The sequence below is a fragment of the Lutzomyia longipalpis genome, chromosome 1, assembly GCF_024334085.1.
Source record: "Lutzomyia longipalpis isolate SR_M1_2022 chromosome 1, ASM2433408v1".
Classification (NCBI taxonomy): domain Eukaryota; kingdom Metazoa; phylum Arthropoda; class Insecta; order Diptera; family Psychodidae; genus Lutzomyia; species Lutzomyia longipalpis.
The window spans coordinates 12,271,270-12,293,361 of record NC_074707.1 but is presented as its reverse complement, the minus strand read 5'-3'; the positions used below and the strand labels follow the sequence as shown (position 1 = coordinate 12,293,361).

The window sequence follows — 22,092 nt, the reverse complement described above, 5'->3', positions numbered from 1 at the left end:
TAAAACGATAAAAAATAATGAATTTAAATTAATTGCAGTTTGCTGTAAGAATTTGGATACAGAATGAAGCATATGCTTCATGCAACTCAACCAGAGAAGCATAGATGAAACATGTTTAAAACGAGATGGCATGAAATAATAAAATTTGAACTAAACGAACTTTTTTTCTGCATTTCGACAAAATTCGTGATTTCCGTGTTTTTTCCTAAATTTGTGGGCATAAAACGCATTTTTTGGGCTCCTGGGGCACTTATGGGTGCTCCGGGAGCCTCGGGGAGCTCCCCCGTGCGGAATTTGGGGCCCGCGGAAATTTTGACGGTTGGGTTACAAATTTGAAAATTTTGACGGTTGGGGATTTTACACGCACTTTTTTTTCCTGGAAATGCATTTTCGCGAACTTTTCAAACCATGCCATTCGACGCGGCGTCGCTTCCTGATTGCAAAAACTTACTTCCGGCCGGAAAATTCGGCGGAAAACGCGAGAAAACTGTAAAAAACTGAAAGTGTGAGGGAGACGGATAGCGGTGAAATGCATTCATCTCACTTTCTCTTCAACAAAATGTACCAAAAAGGGCGCCAATTTCAAAAAGGAGTAAAAAAGCATGAATTTTGTATGGGGGCGCTACGAAGGGGGGCTCTGGGGGGAAAATGAATGTCGTTGGTGAAAACCGCCTTGGATCAGGAGTCTCTGTACCAAATTTCATCGCGATCGGACCAAACGGTGTAGAAATGCATAGCTGAACAGGAACGAAATTATAGAGAGACCTTTCTTTATTATATAGAAGAAAATAATGTAGATGAGAGAACCAGCGACGTTCGCGATGACTAAAATTGTTTTTTTTTCAAGATGGCGAACAAATCTGTGGAGTTAGAATGCAGTAAAAGAGTATAATTTTTGAGGCAAGAAAATAATTTATTCATCTCTTTTTTTCATCAATGATCCATTTTACAATTCTAGCATTCAAAATATTACATTTAATTATAAATCGATGGCTATTTATTATTTTTTATTAATGTTAATCATTGAACGTGGTTCATATTAGCGTATAATGCATTAAATTTCCTTGTGTTTATCATAAGAAAAATATTTTCATTTATTATATTTTCTTTTCTTCATTTGAAAGCTGATAATGGAAAATATTATGAATTAAAATTATAATATAAAAAAAAATTGCAAATTATCATTCTGTGTTTTTTTTTATATTTACTTTTCTGTTGATAATAAGCATTTCCTATATTTTCCTTTTTTGCCTTCAAAAATATTTCATTTCATATTTCTAATGTTTTTTTTTTATTTTCTTTAATTTTGATTGTTTAACATTCAAGATTTCTTCTATTTTCAGCAAATTATTTTATTTTTTTGGTTTCTAGGAATATTTCTTCATTATCATACACTTGCCTGTGTGAGACACTTTGAAAAATACATTTAAAAAAAATGTACAAACTATAATTTAATAAATACAAAATGATTTATAAAATAATAAAATTTAGGAGTGTACTAAAACTGGACTAAAAATATAATCTTAATATTCAAAATTCGTGTCAAATGAAAATTTTATTACAAACTGATTTTATAGTTATTATCATATTTCACACGCATGTTTGCTTCCTTCCTTTTACAAAATGATGCACTTTCCACATATTAATCTAAACTAATCGAGAAAATTGCATGGAATTTAATTTAATATTATATTTAATTACTTGATTTATCCTAACATTTTATTACACATTATTGTTCAAATAAATTTCTACATGTTTCACAATTTTTTCTTCATTTTTTTTCATCATTCCTCATTTAATTTGAAAGGCAATAAGTGATAGATAATTTTTCTATTTATGACTTTAACTATTTTAGAATAATTTATTTCGTTTTTTTTTCTTCAATGAATATATAGCTACAATTTTTTTTACCTTACTTATAAGTGATATCGCATTACAACTTGTTAAAATCAGTTATGCAAAGTTATAAAAATAATAGTTAAGCTTTACATTTTCTTATTTTTCTTTTCTTTTAATGTTTTTTCTCATAAATATAATATTTTTCGCGGGATATTCTTTTTTTTGTGATAATAAACATCTCTGTTTTTTTTTCAGGGTTTTATTATGATTTAGAAAAATATAGGTACATTATACGGTTTTATGTTGCAACGGGAATAATTTTTTTCACACTTTCTATTGGGATACCTAGTTAATTTAAATTTAAAAAATATTCACTTAAACTTGTACTAAATTATATAATATATTTGGTATAAAAGAAAATTGATTTTTAAAGAAAAACTTTCACACATAAAATACATGCGCATGTTGCGATGTTTAAATTATTTATGTTATTTTCTTTTTCCCTTTATTTTTTTTTTTCAAGGAAATGATGGTGATTTTATATTTTGAATAACTTTATTTTATCATGATTCTCTTCATTTAAATCCAATTTACTGGCAGTTTCCATCATTAATGCATTTTTCTGCACACAAAAATAAACTGGGACAAATTTTTTTTCTTTTCAATCTGATTAAAGTTGATTTCTCAACATATTCTTCAGGGGGGAAAAACTCTACAAGAAGTAAATCTTTAGTAGAAATAATGCTGAAATCAATTGTATTTCGTACAGAGAATTTTAAAAATGCCTAGCAATACAATTATTTGTATTAAAGAACTTTTAATAAGAGTGGCTGTTGATGAGACTGAGGCCACGTTGATCTTCATATCACTTTCCTCCATTAGTGGAAAATCAATTACATGGATGACCCCATTTGTACATTCCACATCCGGACGGAAAACATTAATCCATCGATTGTTAAATTGGATTGCATATCCTAGAAAAAAAGTAACTCATTGTTAGGAAGTTTTATGTTAGGATTTTGACTTAATTTTTTAATGTGCCTTTTTGTTCTAATTTATTAGTTCATAAATGAGTGCTGTACTGCATACAATAGGGCACTCACCAGAATTATAAACTTGCTGTTCTTGATGATGCGGATTATACATATGATTATCTTCTTCTGTTAGTTGGAAAATTAGGAAAATGATAGATTTTCATGTCAAAGGATGCAAAGAAAAATTTTAATTTTTACTCACGTCGATCTTCTTCACGGATCTTAAGTTTGAGAATACCCCTCATGGCTGATAAGACAACAACAGAATCATTGGCCAAGGCCTTCAGATCAGCCATAGTGTAGGATCTATCGGCAAGGATCAAGTGATGCTCAAGGATGGAAGATGCCTATTAAAGGAATCATTATTTGTCTCTAATTTACAGGAATTTCTTCAAATAAATTTCTTACATGGTATGAAAAAGCTGGCATAAAGAGTTTCTTGTAGGTTGAGGGCCAGGTTCTCTCCAAATTGCGCCAGGCTTTGTCTCGTGGCACGAAAAATGTGTACTTTCTCCGCACATTATCAAGTTGTTCATTGAAGCGAGGAAGCATGCCCAAATGGTATGTTTTACTAAAAATAGGCACAAAGCTCGGATTAATTTCCATATTTCTCATCACTCCGCAGCACTACATAGATGAGAAACTTTACAAGCAAATTTTCTCAATTTCCCTCAACTTTGTATTTTGTATTTGATCATGAATATCATATAGAAACTTTATTTACAAAGATTGTTCTCAAGTTAATGAATAAAGTTTTCTTTCTAGGGGATTTTATGTGGTAGTTTTGGACTTTATAGTTTTTAGTTTGTATCAGAGAGTGGATATAGAGGGATTTTTATGGAAGTATTTAGTTTTCCATTTTCTCCCGAGCTTTTGACAAACTTTGCTTTGGCATTAACGTCATGCAAAGTCACTACAGGGTCAAATCTCTGTGGAATATTTAAAGATTATTATGGAAGAAAAAATCTTACTTTAACATGGGATCCGACTTTAGTTTCTCATACACAGTGGTGTAGGGTATGCCAAGAACTCGGTCAATGATGTGTACATATCCATTTGTTGCGGCAATGTCGGCCTGAATCAGGGTGGCATTTACTCCTCCACCCTCAACTGTTATAGTTTCATTGTTATCCTGGTCAGTGATTACGTTGAAGTACAGGAACTTCTTATCAGCATTCGTGGGAACTTGGGAAATCTATCATCAGCATTCCGCCCAAATATGGAAGGTAACACAAATTAATTACAGTCTTACATTGATTTCATTTCACCTACGCCCTATTACTCGTAAGACTCACCGCATTAACATTATTCTTCTTAATCTTATCAATTGTCAGCCTGTCCTTCACAATGTGCAGGTTCAGGATATCACGCATTCTATCCTTGTCCCTTTTTTTGTATAAGAAATATGAATTACGTCTCCGAAATTAATGGGATTTTTCTCACAGGGAATAATGTACCTATTCTACTTACTTTATTAAGTTGTCCAAATTAGATGTTGCCCAGGCTTCATTGCTCGGTGCAAAGAGTGTTACATTTTTCATCCCGTTGATACTCTGCATAAAGTCACTGCCCACTTTCATAATGACCTCGTAGAATTTATTAAGGGGCCCATCATCCTTGTCCTGAATTCAAAGGAGAAGGAAAAAAGAAGTTAAATTTCCCCCTCATTTTCCTAATGCTCCTCAATTTGTCTAAATCTGCATGATTAACGAGACTTCTTCAAGTTTTATTTTATAATGTAAATCATATAAAATTATTTTTGATTAAATTAAGTCTTGTTTCGTTATTTAGAATTTTTCTGAGTGAGTTTTTTTTATGAAAAATTGTTGATTAAATAATGTAATAAGAAAATGTATACATAATCGGTCTTAATTAGGCATCTAATCATTCATTTTGTTTGATATTACAGGGACAGTCTGTGTTTTAACCCGGATATGCCTGTTATTCGATATGTTGAAGAATCTTTTTCTGGAGACTTTAAGTGCAATAAAAGCATCTATTTTTACGATTTTTACAGAAGATTTTCCCAACTTCTTTCAAGAGTTTTGATTAAAAATTGAATTTTCTAGATAATTTCAGGGTCAAAATTTCTCGAGAATCTCCATTTCTTGTACTTATTCAGGTTAAAAGTAATAAAATTTAATCATTTACTTCACACAGTAAATTGTTTTTCCATTAATCCGTTAATTGAATTATTCAATGTCAATTTTAGGAACTTTAACGAAAAAATACTTTAGTGTGTAAATTCGTTTCTATTTTTACAAAATCTTATTGGATGAAAATATGTATGTAATTATGCAAGAATATTTACATATTTCCATTCATGATGCCTTTTGTAAGACTTCAACTGAATCGTTTGAGGTATTACTATTTATCAAATACAATTTCTTTTTGCTTTTTAGAAAAGTTACACGCATGAATTCGTCACATTTAGAAAATGTTACACGGGGACATCAAGTATTTATATTATTTCTCTATTGTTCCTAATAATACCTAGAACATAAAAGAATGATTAGATTAAAAATTAATTGGCAGTAATAGCCTTTCCCTTTCGCCTCACAACGAATGTGCTGTTTAATGTCCCTAATGGTGGGCTTTCTTTTTTTATATTTAGGGTTCTTCCTTTTTTTGCTGATGGTTCATTGACACGAATAATGTCTGGTGTCCATATCGATCTGATTTAGACGTGAGATAGCGTCTGTTTTTTAACACAAACTCTAACAAAAAAAAACAACCCAGACATTGTGGCAAAATTGGGAAGTAACCCTGTAATTTGCATTCGTCTCGGAAATTCAGGGAAATTGTGTGAAAGAAGGGGAAAATATATAGTGTGTGGTGTGCCCTAAAGCTGTAGGAGGGAGGTGATTTGAAAAAGTCCCGCAATAAATTTCCTACAAGGTGTGAAAATTGTATTGCATTCTCATGACTAGAAGAAAATGAAAGTCATTCTGCAAATTCCATGACGATGGTATCCTCCCTGCAATTATAGTACCTTTTCTGTACTCATGCACTTTAATTCTTTATTAAATTAAATTTACACTAAATTGAAAGCAACGCCCAAGGATATAATGAAAAAGAAAATTAAAGAAAATAATGTCGATGTGCAAGGAAGTCATCTCATTCTTATGAAATTCATTGCAAAGTAATTTTATACAATATCTTTTTCTTATGTTGTATTAAAAGAATCAGAGAAGAAATATATAGAATTGAACAATTGATATGCTTTATATTTATGTTTTTTTATGTTTATGTTTAAGGTGATTTTCCTATAAGAAACGGATAAACACTCTTATTGGATTTTTTATTAACCTTTTATGCATTTCAATCGCTCAACCCTGTACGTGGAAAGTTGCTATCGAGATTAGAAAACAAATAAATCAATACAAAAGAATATAGATAAATTAGCATATCGCCTTACTTCTTCAAAATGCTTTATTTTGTGAATGTGATTCTGTAAGCTTCTTTAGTTTATTCATGTGATTTATCGATAAAAAGACATTCTCGGGTGTTCTTAAATGAATACTTTGATGGGATTACGAAAGATTTATAATCTTTTTTAGTTAAGGAACAAAATGCCTCATTTAATGTTCTTGCAGCTGATTTTATACATACAAAAATGCAATTTTTTGTCGTCAAATCAAAGATGAATATTAAAATATTAAAAATTGACTAATTGAGATAAAGAAAATGGAAAGAAAAACTCTACAATTTTCATTGGTCATACTTACATTTACAATCTTAACGAATAGAAATTGGAGTTTGTGTCCCATCATTAATCATTTAAGACATGCGAAGCATTTTGGACAAATTACAGATCGTTTCATCATCAAAACTTCTGATCTCTGAATTTTTATTATTCTAAATGATTTCAGCGAATGAGGGACGATTTATAAATTTAAATTTAGAGAAAAAAGAATGGAAAACTATAATTTTAAATTAATCATAAACTGAGAAAAGCCTCATCTCTTACTGCAATATAAATTTTTCATTTCGATAATAAAGCCATAATAATTAATGAGAGATTATATTGAGAATGAGTTTGTATTTGATTGGTGGCAATTTTATGAATGAAAATGAGTTTATTCTTTTTAGTAAATTAAATATTTTACCTCGAAAGACTGAATATGCCAAACATCCAGTTTTTCAGGATTTGAGAAATAACAATTAATTTGATATTAGATTCTTTAAAAAAAATTAATTTTATTCATTAGGTATGGATACTAATGAAAGAGACATGATTCATTGTAATGAGATAACTACAAAATAATTAAATTTAGTTTGGGTTAGAAAGTATAAAATTACCACAAATTTTAGATTTTTTTTGTTAATCTATTTAATTTTAGAAAAGGGGAAAAAATAAAACTTAAAATTATAAAAAAATATATACATAGTCAGCAAGAGAAATAAAAAGAAAATAAAATGAAAAATCCTTCAAATAAATATTCTTGCATAAAATAGAGGAAAATGAAAATGAAAATGAAATAAAATATGTATGAGCTGAAAATTGGGAAATGTTGCCTTGCATGGCAAGCAGTATACTAACCTCTAGAAATTCTTTAACTGTATTGTCAACAATCATCAATGGTTTACTGATGAGGTGAACAACACCATTCTTCACCGGAATATTCGCCTTCACAACTTCCGCCAGGACATTCCCAGGTGTGTGCTTCCCATCCCCAATCATGGTGTTCGATGTCACGTAAACTGTGCACGAAAGAAGCTCATCAATAAATTTGAGAAAATCAATAGCAATTGCAGTGAATTACTTTTGGGGGGTTTGCTATCAGACTGCGAAAACGTGATTTGCACTTTTAAATTGTCCTCGAAGGCCAGCGTGCGCAGAGGGTCCCCATAGGGAGCGGCAGCCGTAAAGAGCACAAGATTGGGAATAACGTGCCCGTCGATGACCTTTTTGTCGAACAAGTCTGCTCTTGGTGGTGGCTACCGTAAAAGAAAATATTAGACTTTGACATATTGATTGATTATATATTGCTGTGTACGCCTCTCAAATGAATTGCAAAGAGGGATTTGCTATATACACTGCTAAATTATAGTGTAGCTTCATTTAACGTAGTCATAAATTTTCAGTTTAACCGTATTTGTTAAGTCTTTTTTTTTTAAGTTAAAAATTAAAGATTTCTTTAAAAAATGTTGAATGTATTAATTTCCCAGAAGATAATTATAAATACCAAGAGTATTTGGTACGTTAAATGAAACCTCCATGTACACAGCTACATAATGTATGTGTGGGTTTGTCTCCTCATGAGTAATGAATGTTGCAGAATTTAGAATTTAAAAAAAATGTAATATCCTTTCAGAGATTTATCAGGGCGTCGTCTACCTGCGTTATAATGCATTAATAAATATGATGTGATGTCTTACCTTAAATCCTTCATCAACGGGAATGAAAAAGGTGTGACTCCCAACGGCTTGGAATACATTTTCCTTCTTATTCATAATCACCTTTTCACGATATGAGCGCATACGGTGGGAATTTACGTCTAAACTTTCGGAATAAGTCAAAAATTGAAAGGCATCCGGGCTGAATAGCTCAATGGATGAAGATGGGAGTACCGTGAGGGGTTGCAGAACATCATCAATTACATGGAGTACCTGCATTTCATTTCACATCGTTACTGAATGACATCAAAAATGAATTTAGAGGATGCTCCTTACTTGCTTTCTCCCATCTGAATTTTGTAATTGTACATTGGACCTAGAACGCAGGACGAGGGCATTGTTTATAAAAATCTGCTCCTGTGACGCTTTCCCTCTCCTTGTTATGTACAAAGGTGGGTTCCCTTCCAAATCCGACGATATTGTTGTACCCAGTTGTTCCAGTGTTGTGGCCACCGTTGCTGTGTTGGTAAAAAAAGAATAAAACGAAAAGAAGTGGGAATGATCAATTTGGGGTGACTTCATGTGGCGTAATCTACTTTTGATCTCACAGCGTGACATTGCACTTACAAATGTGATAGAGGACGTGCGTTGTGTTGCCAGTGAATCGCTGAAAAGCTTCATTTGTGGGGGCGAAAAGTGTTAAAGAGCGGTACTTCAGCGATGCCATTGCTACTTGATTCCTCTCCAGCAGAGAATAAAACTACAGGAAAGAAAGTAAAATTTTTAGTCAGCATTTTTTTTTAAGAAGAATAATTTGAATTTCTAAAGACACTATCAGAAATTTTATGCAAGACAAAAATGTTTTACGCTCTGAGAATTTATTTAATGAGGAATCCCGTAAATTAATGTTAGGGAACATTCTCTTTATGTTTTCTGAGCATATTTGTGAAAAAAAACTATTACACATAGTTTAGGAGTAAGTTAAAAAAAATTTCTCTTTACTTATTTTTAAAACAAAATTTAAACACAAATTATGCTTCTCGTTATGGTTGAATCAAATTCAATCGAAAGTTTAGAAAAGGATGTGAGGAATAATGAAAAATTACACGGATTTGTAAGAAAACAAGCACCGCCGTGGCGGTTCTCCTCTAATGAATTAATCCACATACTGTTTTTCTATCTGATCCATTAGGTGTATTAAGCAAGGGGCGACACAAAATGTACTACTTAGTGTTTACACATGTTCGTGAGAACATCTTGAAAGTCATTCTTGGTCAATTTCCAGGTTTTCGATTCATTTACCCCGGAGGAACCCTCCCGTCATTAAGTCCAGCGTGTGTATTTAATCACTCGACCGCAACATTTAATGCAAGTGACTGCATTCTCCGCTCTCTATTTAAATATTTTCAACATTTTCACATGTCCACTGGAGCATAAATTAAAAGTTTTTCGGAAGTGGAAGTGCCTGCATTTGGCACGATCCATATTTCGTCTAGAGAGACCCGGTAGTCCCCTCTATCTAAAACATGGCTATAAAATTAAAAGAATTGCCTTTTTTGGAATATTAAATTATCAGGTTTTATTTATTTGTTTGTTTATGTTTTATTTTTCAAATAACTTAAAATATCCGTTGCATGATAGAACTGCAAAATTAAAAATTAATTAATTTAATTTTCCTTTCACTGCTGCAATATATTTTAAATCCTCACAATTGAATTGAATATTTGGCTTGAATTTTATTCTGTGAAGCCTATAAAATTACTCAGGCAATCCTAATGAGGATTATTTAAAAGGAAAAGCATTGTTTTAGAACTAAAATCTCTCTAAGAAGTAAAATAGTTCACGGCAGTTCTGGCAATTTTTTTCTCAATGAATGTGTTTCCGCACTCAAAACTGTTGAATTAATGGTAATGATGACACGGTTTGATTCTTTTCATCGTTTGTACTCCAACTAAACAATCATCCGTCGTTAGGGAAATATTGCGCAAATGTGAAATTAGTTTTTGAAAATGGGTCCAATTGAAAATTTGCATTGAAAAGAAACTTTCTCATTGGACCTTTCCTGTGAAATTATTCTGTGAATATTCCTGCAAAAATTTTCACTCTGGTACATTGAACTCACAGCTTTTCCGGTAAATGGATTTTTTTGTGTGGAAAACTAAAATGAGTTTTTGATTAGAAAAAAAAAACTCTTACTTTTTTTTAGACTAACGATGATGTTTTATGAAACTGGAGCGTGGTGTATGGCAAATATCATTTTATTATTCACCCTCTGAAATTTTTCATATGAATACATTATGATAATCCTGATTTATAGGCAACAGAAGCATCTAGAATTTCTCAAACTGATAGTGAAAGAAAGATATGCTGATATATATTCTTTTTTATCCCAGAACATACATGCAAGCTGTTACAGGATGGTACAATATATTGAATTGAATTTACCCGCATAGTCATAAAGAATGGATTTCCTCCTGTGTTAAACATCAAACTCTCGACATGTTTTTTTTTCTTTTAATTCTTATTTGCAAAAAAGAACAATTCAATGGTCATCCAGCTCTTTGACCTCTTCAGCCGTGAAAAAAAGTTGATGATAATTTCATATTCTTACACAATGTTGGTTTAATTGAACGTAAATAATGATCGTTGATAGAGATGTTTGTGATTTTTTTTTGAAAGAATATGCGCAAGAGTACAGCACAATTTTTCACCCTAATTCAATCATCACAATGGTATCTCATTAATTTATAAAAGTATACATTTGTCATGAGTTATTTTACCGTAGTCGCTGTACAAACCCTAAGCTTGAATACAGGAACCATAAGAGGGTAATTCTATATGATTCCTCCTTGTTATGCGACATTTTTTTTTTATAAGCCCTCCCTTTTGATACCTTCCTGTTTGATATATGGCTCAAGTATCAGATTATGGGGTGTGAAGAAGAGTGTTTGTATTTGTAACGCAACCGTCACGTGGTTCAGCAACGAACAATATGCTATATAAGATCGATCATGATCCTTAGTGGAGGTATAAATCAATATTATTAAAATCGATTGAATTTTAAATATTCAATCCTTTAGAAATCAATTGTTGGGACAAACTCAATTTAATATTGATCCATGATTTTTATTACGTCGCAACGTTTGAATTATTCTGCCAACCACAGAGTTATAAAAATCCCATTTAATCACAACACTATATCGAGCATTCTGCGAAGCGTTAAACTTTCGCTCTCCGCCCTGACTCCACTGTTTACACAGCAACGTGTATAGGGCATGAAATTCAGTGAGGCAAATTAATTGGAAATTTATATTGTCATTTTGTGAAACTATCAGTGGGTCCCATTTTTACGCCTGACCAGCAAAACAAGAATGAATTTTGATGCCCTTTTCTTCCCATTCTTTCATCACTTCTTTTACCATTTCATGAGCAAATTCGCAATGTCAGTCCGACCATCCGGCTTCTGTTCCATAAAACTACTCCTCTCAATGGACACACAACATTTAGACATATAGTCGGAGGCATTTACAACTTTTTTTTCTTATTAATTAAGCCAATGAATTTCACAATTAGTGGTGTTGTGTTTTAATTTAACTCAATTTTCTCTTGCTTCTTATTTTTCTTTTTTTTTTGTATATAATGTTTGGAAAATCAACTATAAAGGCTGCATATTTATATAACATCCGATGAGCCGGGATGACTTGTTCCAGCCAGAGCAAATATACAATAAGAAAGCTACGAGAGTCAATAAAATGATCATTCTCGTTAATTTCCTTACAAAGTCTCTCGCCCTTCTCTCTTGAATAAAAAAAAATGAATGAGAAAAAAATACAGCCCATAAGATTCTCCTCCATCTGATTCATCAGTTTCGTGGTATCTTGTGAAATTAAGAATGAGAGTCCAGGAGAGATAAATGCATAATATTCCCTTCTTAAAATTTTCAACAGAACGATCGAATCATTATTCTCGAGAGTCCGCGCAGCACAACTCAAAACTGTGCATAAAATAAGCACTTCTTGTGAGAAATCTATACGCATCGGAGGAACGTAAGAAATGTTATTTCTTCTCGTTACCTCTTCTTTCTCTCAAAGAATATTATGAAGACACTCGAAGACCTAATTACGAAAATGACTCAAGTTCCACAGAAACAAAGTATTTTTTTTCTTCGAGCAGAAGTTCTTTGAACCTTTGGCGAATCGTGGTATAGGAGAATACCTATGGAATTATTATCGAAGATAAATGAAAGGAAGCTTTTGCAATTCACTCAGATCCGATTGATTTTATTATTAGGTGAATCAAGCGAACTAATATCTATTGATTTTACTATAATATGAACTTATTTTCGTGAGTGGGGGAAACAGGAAAAGCGTCTGTCTGCTTAAAAAAGTATCGAATTTATGAGGCTTCACCCTGGGACAGAAAATCAATATGTGATGGAGAATTGTTTGGATTGGTGTATTCCTTGTGAAAATGGGGAAAAAGAAAGTGAGTTGGAGCACTCAAATATATTGCACTACATGGGGACAATTTTGCCAATATTTGTACAATGGAATATTATAGGTATATGGGTAAACATAATAAACTAATTTTAAATTTATTACTCAAGATTGTTGTATTTTCTCTCCACTTAACATCCCAATAATTTTTTTCTTTGATTTCTTTTAAATTTATAAAGATCTTAAAAACGATAATCAAAAACGATCATAAATCTTAAAGAAATTCAGTTAATAAAGGAAAGCAACTCAATTCTCGCTTTGAGGCAGTTCGATGAGTGATGGTTGTTCCTTAATGCATTATCAATTACCCCATGCTACACATGTTTAATAAACTTTTCATAGCAAAATTAATTTTGTCACACTTCTATTTTAGTTCACCCTTACGGTGTTAATTTTCATTTAACCTTCTAGTAGAAGAAATTTTTCTTGGTTCTATTTTAAAACACATTATATTTTTATGAGCATTTAAAATCATAAAATGTACGTTTATTTCAAATGGGGTCGATTCGCGGACCCTTCTTGCATGACATTGGAAATTTAATCCTTTGCGTTTCGTGCGAAAAATTTATCAGGACAACAATCTTTTTTGGAGGCTTGTCAGATGACGATTTCCCCTTCCTTTAATCACATCACGAGGTCATTTTACAAAATTGAGTAAAATCTAGAAAGGAATACGAGCATAGAAATGGCTGCATTGCAGATGGTGTTATGCAACTGCAACATTCTATGTACAATATTGGACTATTTTTTTTCATACAAACAGGTATAAAAAGGATTTAATTAAAATACTATTGAGAGAAAGAATTTTTTGAGGCAATGTTGCATCGAAATGCCTTTTAATTAGAGCAATTCCTCAATTTTGCATGTAAGATTGAGTAATGTAGCTGAATCATGCTTTTCGTTTTATCGAAAAAACATCAGCTGACCCAGAATGGAGGTAAAAGTATTTTTACAAGGATACATTGTTCCAAAATTGCAAAAATGTTTGAAAAGCCAGGAGTTTGCACTAGATTCTGCAGAAATTGCATTTACTTTATTCACAGGGTTCCCCCTCTATTGATTTTTGATGCATTCTCAAAAAAAAAAGTGCATTCTCGGTGTAAGTCTTTGTCCCTGGGAAAAGTTTTGCACCCTTATATCTGGGATGACACAGATTTTCACCATTCAAGCACGAAGAAAATAAATTCTCAGAAAATATTATTTAGCTAAAAGAAATGTCCTTCTGGGCTTTTTTTCATCATCATTTCTATGTATGTTATCGATTAATGTGGAACATTTTTGCCTTTTCCTTTCTCCTTGAGCACACACAGAAAGCACTGAGGAGAGCGAGCTTTTACCTGTGACAAATCCGAATCATCCCTAATTCGTTCCTCGAGCGTTGCATTTTTCCCCAAAGTGAATGTTGAGAGGAATATAAGCACAATTCCCACGGGAGCTTTCATTTCGTCCCTAACTGTGCGTTTTCTTCAGTTTTCACTATGTTGAAAGCACAATCCCAAATAATTATATAACAGTTTTTACCCTGTAATGATTGTTTCTATATATCACTAATATTTCACTCTGCCTTTCTATTCAAGAGCAAACCGCGAGACATGTGAGAAAATCACGTTGCAGAGACAATGCACTACTTATGCTCTGTTTAAAGTACAATTTTCTCCTCATACAACTTGTATTCTTTAATGTAGAATAATTACAATAAAACTCATTTCCACCATTCACGCCACATACTTCACGCAAGGTATTCAAACTACTGTGGCAAGTTAGGGGAATCATGGAACGTTGGACCGGCAATACGCAGGCAGAGAGGCTTGCCCTAACGTCACCACGAGGCAAAAGAGAGCGTGAGAGACATGAGAGTGGCTGGAAAACTTCCAGGGCGCGGTAAATGTGCTGGAAAAGTCATTATATATAATTCGAATTTCAACATTCACAATCCAGGCACTCATTCCGCTTTTTTTCGGCTTGATTCTGCCTGATTTTATCTTATTTATATAATAGTACATACTGTGAATCATATTCAAAAATAAAGTTATGTACAAAGCTTAAGAATTGATGAAAGCTTTTGAGAGCAAGAGAAGAGAAATGTCTTGACACTGAAGATGAATGAATGTGAAAAATTCTTAAATTTGTGGAAAACTTGAAATTTTTAAATAATAAAAAATTAGACATAAATCTTTTGTTAATTTATATTCTAAAAAAAATTATAGTTATCTTTGGTAGTAGAATATTTAAAGAAAAGCTTTCAAAAGCTCAGTCTTCCCGCGTGTTGAGAAACCCTTATAATTTTTTTGAGAACTTTCCTTGAAAATGAGAGAGGCCAAAAGGGAGGGGTAGAAAGACTTCCAGTGAGAGTACTGGAAATGTTATGTATGTGCATATCAAACGTTCGTTATGTATAACGTTCTATTCGATATATTTTGTCCAACCCTGCAATTGATTCAATGGCGCCGGAAAATATGTAAGAAGGAACCAAAAGTTTATTTAATTTAATCCTGATTGTTAAGCTTTTAGTTAGTGAATAATGCTATTTTTATTTGATCACATACTATTATGATAAATATTTAATGAGCCAAATATTTCTTGGAAATATTATTCATGAGTTTCTTTTAAGCTCAATGAATCAAACTAAAAAAAGCTTCTTTGTACATTATTAAGCAAAAAACCAACAGTTTGTCCTTACTTGCGAATATTTTAAGTGTAATTGGTCACAATAAGTGTGGCTAGGTTAGTCACCCACCACCTCAGACTACAAATTTTATAAGAAATGTTAAATAAATTTAAATTTAATCCAATAGCATATTCCGATAACTCATTTTATATGTATTTTCGCAAAGAATTAATCCAATAAAACTAATGAATAATTAATCATTAATAATATTCAACAGTTTTTTATGAAAGTCCGTCTTCAGTTCGTTATAGTTTATTCAACTGAAAGAGGGGTAGAAAAAAATTCCAATGTCTTGGACTCTAAAAGGATCATATGCTAAGATGAAGGTGCGAAGGAAAGTTGTCTAAAAATAGGATTTAATCAAATAGGGATTTTCTAGCACACACGTCGCTGAATAATATGGTTTCCACCTCATGCTATTAATAGGATATAAAATAGCCTATTTTAGCCATTTTGCCGTCAGGGGTTAAATCAATATTACATACAAGTTGTGTGTATGGACAGGCTATGTAGTAGAGTGAGTAGAGTTATTAAATCAATGGACATAATCTGCCCGAGGAGATTTATTGAAATTGATCCCTTCAAAATTTATAGTCCGATAATTTGGGATTTATCTCGGGTTTATGTCATCCCTTTCGGCCATGCATTGGAAGAAGTTAGTCTTTATAGAAACATCAGATGTATAAGAAAGTTTTCTTTATAATTCTATTTAGCAACCTTATCAACAGGTTGAGAGTTATTAATGTCTCTGGGGATTGTTTTCTCTTGAACCCAACCAATCGATTGACCCATTGTAGTGCTATTTAGGGTTCAATAGCAGGGACTCATAGAAGTTTCGCAAGTTTTTTTTTAAAAGCACAAAGAGAATGCTTTACCTTTCGCAAGAATATTCTATTTTTTATGCTTCGCATCTAATTTGTCAATACAGAATTCTCAGCTTGTTTTGGGGCAAAATTTAAATGACTAAAGAAATGCATATTTAATGTTCTATTATTTAACGCCACCCATGGGTTAATATAGAGCTTCTGCTTTTACTTCTTTTTTTTGCTTTATAAGAATTCGGGGATTAGCATAAGTTGGTCAATTACATGTTGGAAGTAGGAAGAAACAGGGCGAAATGGAAGTGAAAATACAACGATAACTTTCTTTAGGTCATACCTCAGCCCCCTAGTATATATAGACGACAGACTATTTGTTGGCTTCCAGTATCTGCGTTGTTTCAAGTGCTGAAAGTGTTGAGTGGACAGACTTTTTTCAAAATGGATTATCTGGTGAAAATTTACGATAATTATAGTTCTGTGGACAAGCTGGCAGGTGCATAAATACTATCTGAAATGTGTTTGTTTTTTTTTTTTTGCCTAAAAAAGTCCTTTAAATTATCCAGATGACAGGACCAAAGGATGGGCTTTTGTGGATTCAATTTACACAGTGTTGGCGGCTGTTGCTATATACAATTGGGGCGTTCAGCGAGGCATTGAATACATGAAGAAGTATAATCTATTCATCACAGAACAACTAATGCTCCAGCTGTGATTTAACCATTTGGGGCATCTTTTCAGTCGGTCACCGTACAATTTGAAAGGACCCATTCTACTCTATAACCTCCTTGTGGCCCTTATCAATGCCTACATATTTATAGAGACCATAATTTGCGTAACAACTCTGAATTATGGACTATTCTGCAATGAACAGTCCAAGAACAATAGGGATCCTCTGGAGATGCGGGTAATTTAATCTGTGTCCTGGTTGTGGTTTCCCAAGATGCAAGATAAATGGCATAAAATTGGACTTTTTTTTTCAGTTGGCCAATATCTCATGGTTGTTCTATATTGCAAAATATATCGAATTCTTTGACACGATATTCTTCGTGCTGAGAAAGAAGCAGCAAAACTTGAGCTTTCTGCATATCTATCATCACAGCAGTATAGTCTTCTTCATTTGGATTCGTGTTAAATGGTTTCCAACTGGGAATAGTAAGACCACCCCTGGCATAGCTACCCTACTGAGAGTAAAAAATGATGAAACATTTTTTTTTCTATAAAATACTTCTCAGGCTTTCTCACAATCATCATAAATTCTGGCGTTCACGTCATTATGTACCTGTACTACGGGCTGACGCTTCTAGGACCTGCAGTGGCAAAGTATCTCTGGTGGAAGAAGTATTTAACTATCCTGCAATTAGTAAGTAGCGCAACCATGCTGTTGTTTACGAATTGCAATAAAATCTCTCTCGCTCCGGGAACCTTTCACCTTTTCAGGCGCAATTCCTCTTTGGCATTTACGTACACTGTGTCTCAATGAAAATGAACTGCACCTTCTACCCCAAGTGGTACATCGTCACCGAAGTCGTCTACGTCCTCATATTTGTCGCCCTCTTCACTCACTTCTACGTGAAATCATACGCCAAAGGGACGAAGCACAAAAAACTTTCATGATTGTACTCAAACCAAGAACTGCCAACACCAAAATGTAGTGTAATTAGAGAATAAAATGAAATGACTTCCAAATGGAACTTTAATGACAAACCCCCAATGTTACAAATGCGGTGAATTTCCTCGCTGAATTTTCAGCACGCTGCTTGGTTGTGTTGGAATTTGTACGAAATGTACGAAAGAAATAAAATTATATTGGTTGGAGAAATTAAATTCCGATATGGTAATTTTAGAGTTGAATTTATTCGTGAAATAGTTAAAATTGGCAAAAAGTTCTTTCGAGTGGTACGTACAACTTGCGTATTCCACTGTGGGTTTTAATGAAATGTTCAAGCATGGTAAAAGCCCCGAGAAGTTATGGTCCGAATTACGGCATAATGAAACTTTCATTTAATCTTGTTATATGTGTGTTTAAAAAATCAATAGGATCATATGAATTTGTACAAGTTTTTCCTAAAGGAACGTGAAATATGTTCTACATAGTCTTGATTTACATTTTATTGTATGTTAAAAATCGTTATAAAATGTCTTTTAAAACTCTTTGGTTTAATTCCTTTTAATTATGTACTTTTTAATATCCTTCCTGGAAAAGCAGCCAGAAAATATCAGCCAAAATTCTAATGGCAATTTTATGTTTAGAAATTGACCAAAAATACTTTGTGTGGTGTACCGATTTATTTATGCTGTAGCTTAACTCCTCGCCGACGTTTCAAATTTCAATATATATTGAAGCAAGAATTTCCATAATTTAGTGGTATTTGATTGGAATTTCCAAGAAAAATGTTTCCCTGTTGAGTTATGCTCATAATTTATTAAAATTGCTTTTCTACATGAATAACTGGTTAAGTGTGTTGCACAGAGAATTTTGAGAACATTCAACTCTTGTGAGCTTTTAAGTTACTCAAGCTTTTTGATTATGATAAAAACATATCATGGATCTCCCCACAAAAACATAGAATTTTTTCCAACTACACGCCTCTCGTATATCATAATCAATTTAATTTTATTTGCTTTAGTCATTATGGGTGGTACGAGATTCAATAACCTAATAAAGTTCATAAATTCTATTATTCATCGGATGATTTATATTGGGAGGGTAATTTTGGAAGGATTCCTAGAGAGCAGGACAATTACTCTCTGGCGTACTTTTTGTATACCTACATACATATGTAGTATCCTCTCTGTGTTGTCCTCCCTTAATGGCGTCGGGTGTCTACATGCGATTGTAGGTATGTTTTTATATAAAACGTTGACTGCCTCTAATTCTAGTGGCGACGCACAGTCGCTATTCCGGAGCAAGCACCCCTTTTGGATGGAATTAAATTAAAAATTACTCTTTAAAATTGTCGGAAAATTTTGTTGAACTTCGCAAAAGCCCCAAGGGGGCAATTTTGCTTTTGTGATTCAAATCGCGCTGGGTGAGCAAAATATACTTTTTAATATTTATTGGCTCGCCGAGTAATACAATATTTGTGGAGGATTCCCCAAAAAGCACCTTATTCGCTGTCTGATATTTCCCCTAAGCGCGCCCTGTGATTAATTATCACGCTTTTTTGGAAAAGTGATAAAACGAAGTGAAAATGGGGTTGTGCTTTAGGGTATTTTTCTGTGGCGTGTATGTATTCAACAAGACCAGATTGCAGAACATCTTGCTGATTTGGCTGTGATTGTCCCCTCAATTAATCACAATTCGTCCAATGAATTATATACACTTGTATGATCGACGTTTCGTGTTCAACGACACCCCGCCAATACTTTTCATCCCCCTCCATATACAAGACATAGCACAGTGCGAGTACACCGAGAGGGCTATTTTTGGCGCCATCAAGTCGCCGAATACAGACGCCCCTTGAAAATAATTCATGGTATTTCTGCCATAGTTATAATACCGTGATATGTGTGGTTCACCCTCTTGATATCTTGTTATACGCAAAAATTTTACATGCGTGTTTATTGCGGTATTGGTGGATGGGGGTTGATTTTTTTTCCCAGAGACAATGTATAACTTTTTCAAGAAAAAAAAGCTTTATATTAAAAAACTTGTTATGTATTACGGCATAAGGTGAATTTTCATATAAAACGATACTATTTAATGATATCGTAAAATTTTCAAATAGTTTGCCGTTTATTGTCTCTAAAAACCCTCAATAACAGACCATTTGGCGCACGCACTCCTCTATTTATTCAACATTTTGCATGCAATTTCGCAAAATTTTTTTATCAAATCACGAATAAACAAAAGGGTTGTATCTGATCGTTGCTGTTTGTTTGGGGAAATAGGCGAATATAGTTTCCCTCTTTTTTGAGCTATATTTATTTTGTAAAATGAAGCGTGTATATTTTATTGCTGAAATTTGATTAGATCGGTTTGTTATATACATACATATATAAAGTTTTTTTTAAACACATTATTGTTCTTAAAAAATCAATAAAACTAAAAAGGTTATTGATTAAAAATTTCTAAGCTTGAGGTAGGAATTTGCAAATTCTACTATAAAGTTTTACGTGAAGAAGAATCTCTAAAGAATTTTATGATTAGGTAATTTCTTTGTCACATTTTTTCCAAGATCCTTTTCCCAGAAATCCTTAAATACATAAAACAAGGTGAATTTAAATCGTATTTTGTAGTCGTAATGTTTAATCATCAATTGGAATCTTATTGCCTCCCACTTGCTTAGCACACTTCGCAAGTGAGAGAATCCTGAGAAAAGGATTGAGTTATAAAACACCCGTAAATTCTCTTCCATTTCTCGCCATTTCCGTTTCAATCGCGTGAAGCGCCAAATCATTTCGGGCACAATATCAATAAAATACGCCAAAATGTATGTGAGCTACGGCAATCATTGGAATATTCACAATTTGTTCTGCTCTAGCGACCGTGTCTCTTTCCCGCCAAGTCTCATTTTTTTGGGGATTCACATCGCGCGAGAATTGGGAAGAAAATTGCTTTCCCCTCAATTCCATTTCCAGTATCGGAAGGAACTACATAATATACATTTTTTTCCTAACCAGAGAGCATGTTCTGCGATCCTTGCGCATGGATGAGAGTAGTGAAGTTGAGGCGGTACACGTAAACTGATGGAAAACTTTTACTGAAAAGTCTTTAATTTTCCTAATAATTATGAAATTATTATTAGATCGTATTTAACCTCTAGGCCGCCAAGCGGGGTCGTTGAACGACCCCAGCCCTATATTTCGTGCTATAACTTAATAAATATAAAAGTTAGCGTTCCCATCTTTTGGAAATAAGTTCTTTGGTTATCTGAGGAGGTTGTGTAAAAAATTCAGCTCAATCCGTCCACCACAAGAAAAGTTATTAAGGAAAATGTAGAAGAAGGGAATTCAAAAATTGGTGTAACGGCCATGCTGCGGAAAATTTCTTAGAATGAAGTTAGTCACATCATAAATCATATGGTTGAAGGGGGTAGAAGGGGTGTGTTTACTTTCTCACTTTACCTTCTCAGTGTCAGAATTATCGCGAATAAGTAACATAAACAACATAAAACATAATTAGAAGCATATAAATGTGCAAAACAATAAAGAATATTCGAGAAATATTGCCATTTATCACGGTGCGGGAAGTGAGGGGAATGTGGGGAAGTAGTGAAAAAAAATAGCAGTTGCGGTCAACTTCGTGGCAAATTTCTCACGAAGAAAGTGTGAAAAATGAGTGAAAAATGTTTTTCCCTAATATCTTCTTCTGCGTGTTTCCGGGTGGCGAATTTGTGATGCAAGGGGCAAGAGGACTATATAAGGAGTCTAAAGGTAGTGACCCGACAGTTCCCGGTTGTATGGTTTATGAGAAAATCGACTTCCTTCTTGGGGTCGTTCAACGACCCCACCTTGGCGCTCTAAGGAAGCTCCAAGGTCTTGGCGGCCTGCAGGTTAAGGTTCCATTGCACAAAGTTTATTTTGTTTCTTTATATTTTACAAATTAAGAGATTATTTGAAGAAAATTTATATCTCGTTCTCTATGAGAAATAAGACAAATTCAATAATATTTTAAAGTTGTATTCCTCATTTGCCTGATAATTTTACTTTTAAGATATTAACGACTCTTAATTTTTCCTTTAGAGGCAGTCAAATAAAAGAACGAGCGTCTAGTCTACTTTCTTTCAGCGACGTTTTGGTTTATTTAAAATCATTCATTCTTAGTTATTTTAAATCTACTCAACAACAAGACTTCGTCAAAATTGTTCACCATTGCTTAAAATCTCCAAAACCCCAAAATTGTATTTCGAACCATACTTTTAGCTGTTTACCGGCGCAACTAGGAGATATGC

General features: G+C 33.1%; 2 protein-coding genes across 4 annotated transcripts in view; one reads left to right on the top strand and one right to left on the bottom strand.

Moving 5' to 3' along the window:
- LOC129790073 (luciferin sulfotransferase-like) overlaps window positions 1-22,092 on the top strand; it is a 767,385-nt gene that overhangs the window by 83,513 nt on the left and 661,780 nt on the right. The gene's annotated exons all lie outside the window — the stretch shown is intronic.
- On the bottom strand, window positions 893-14,463 carry LOC129788879 (fasciclin-1). 3 transcript variants are annotated; one of them, XM_055825291.1, is made up of 14 exons: window positions 14,047-14,463; window positions 8,841-8,973; window positions 8,550-8,731; window positions 8,256-8,486; window positions 7,640-7,814; window positions 7,417-7,577; window positions 6,983-6,991; window positions 4,344-4,495; window positions 4,169-4,259; window positions 3,845-4,068; window positions 3,282-3,444; window positions 3,076-3,220; window positions 2,943-2,999; window positions 893-2,813 (listed from the first exon to the last, which is right to left on the bottom strand). In XM_055825291.1, the coding sequence occupies exons 1-14, from the start codon at window positions 14,149-14,151 to the stop codon at window positions 2,590-2,592; spliced, it is 2,052 nt and encodes a 683-aa protein (XP_055681266.1). In that variant the 5' UTR covers window positions 14,152-14,463; the 3' UTR covers window positions 893-2,589. The 3 variants fall into 3 exon arrangements, with proteins under 3 accessions (XP_055681266.1, XP_055681274.1, XP_055681283.1); XM_055825299.1 differs by lacking the exon at window positions 6,983-6,991; XM_055825308.1 differs by lacking the exons at window positions 2,943-2,999; window positions 6,983-6,991.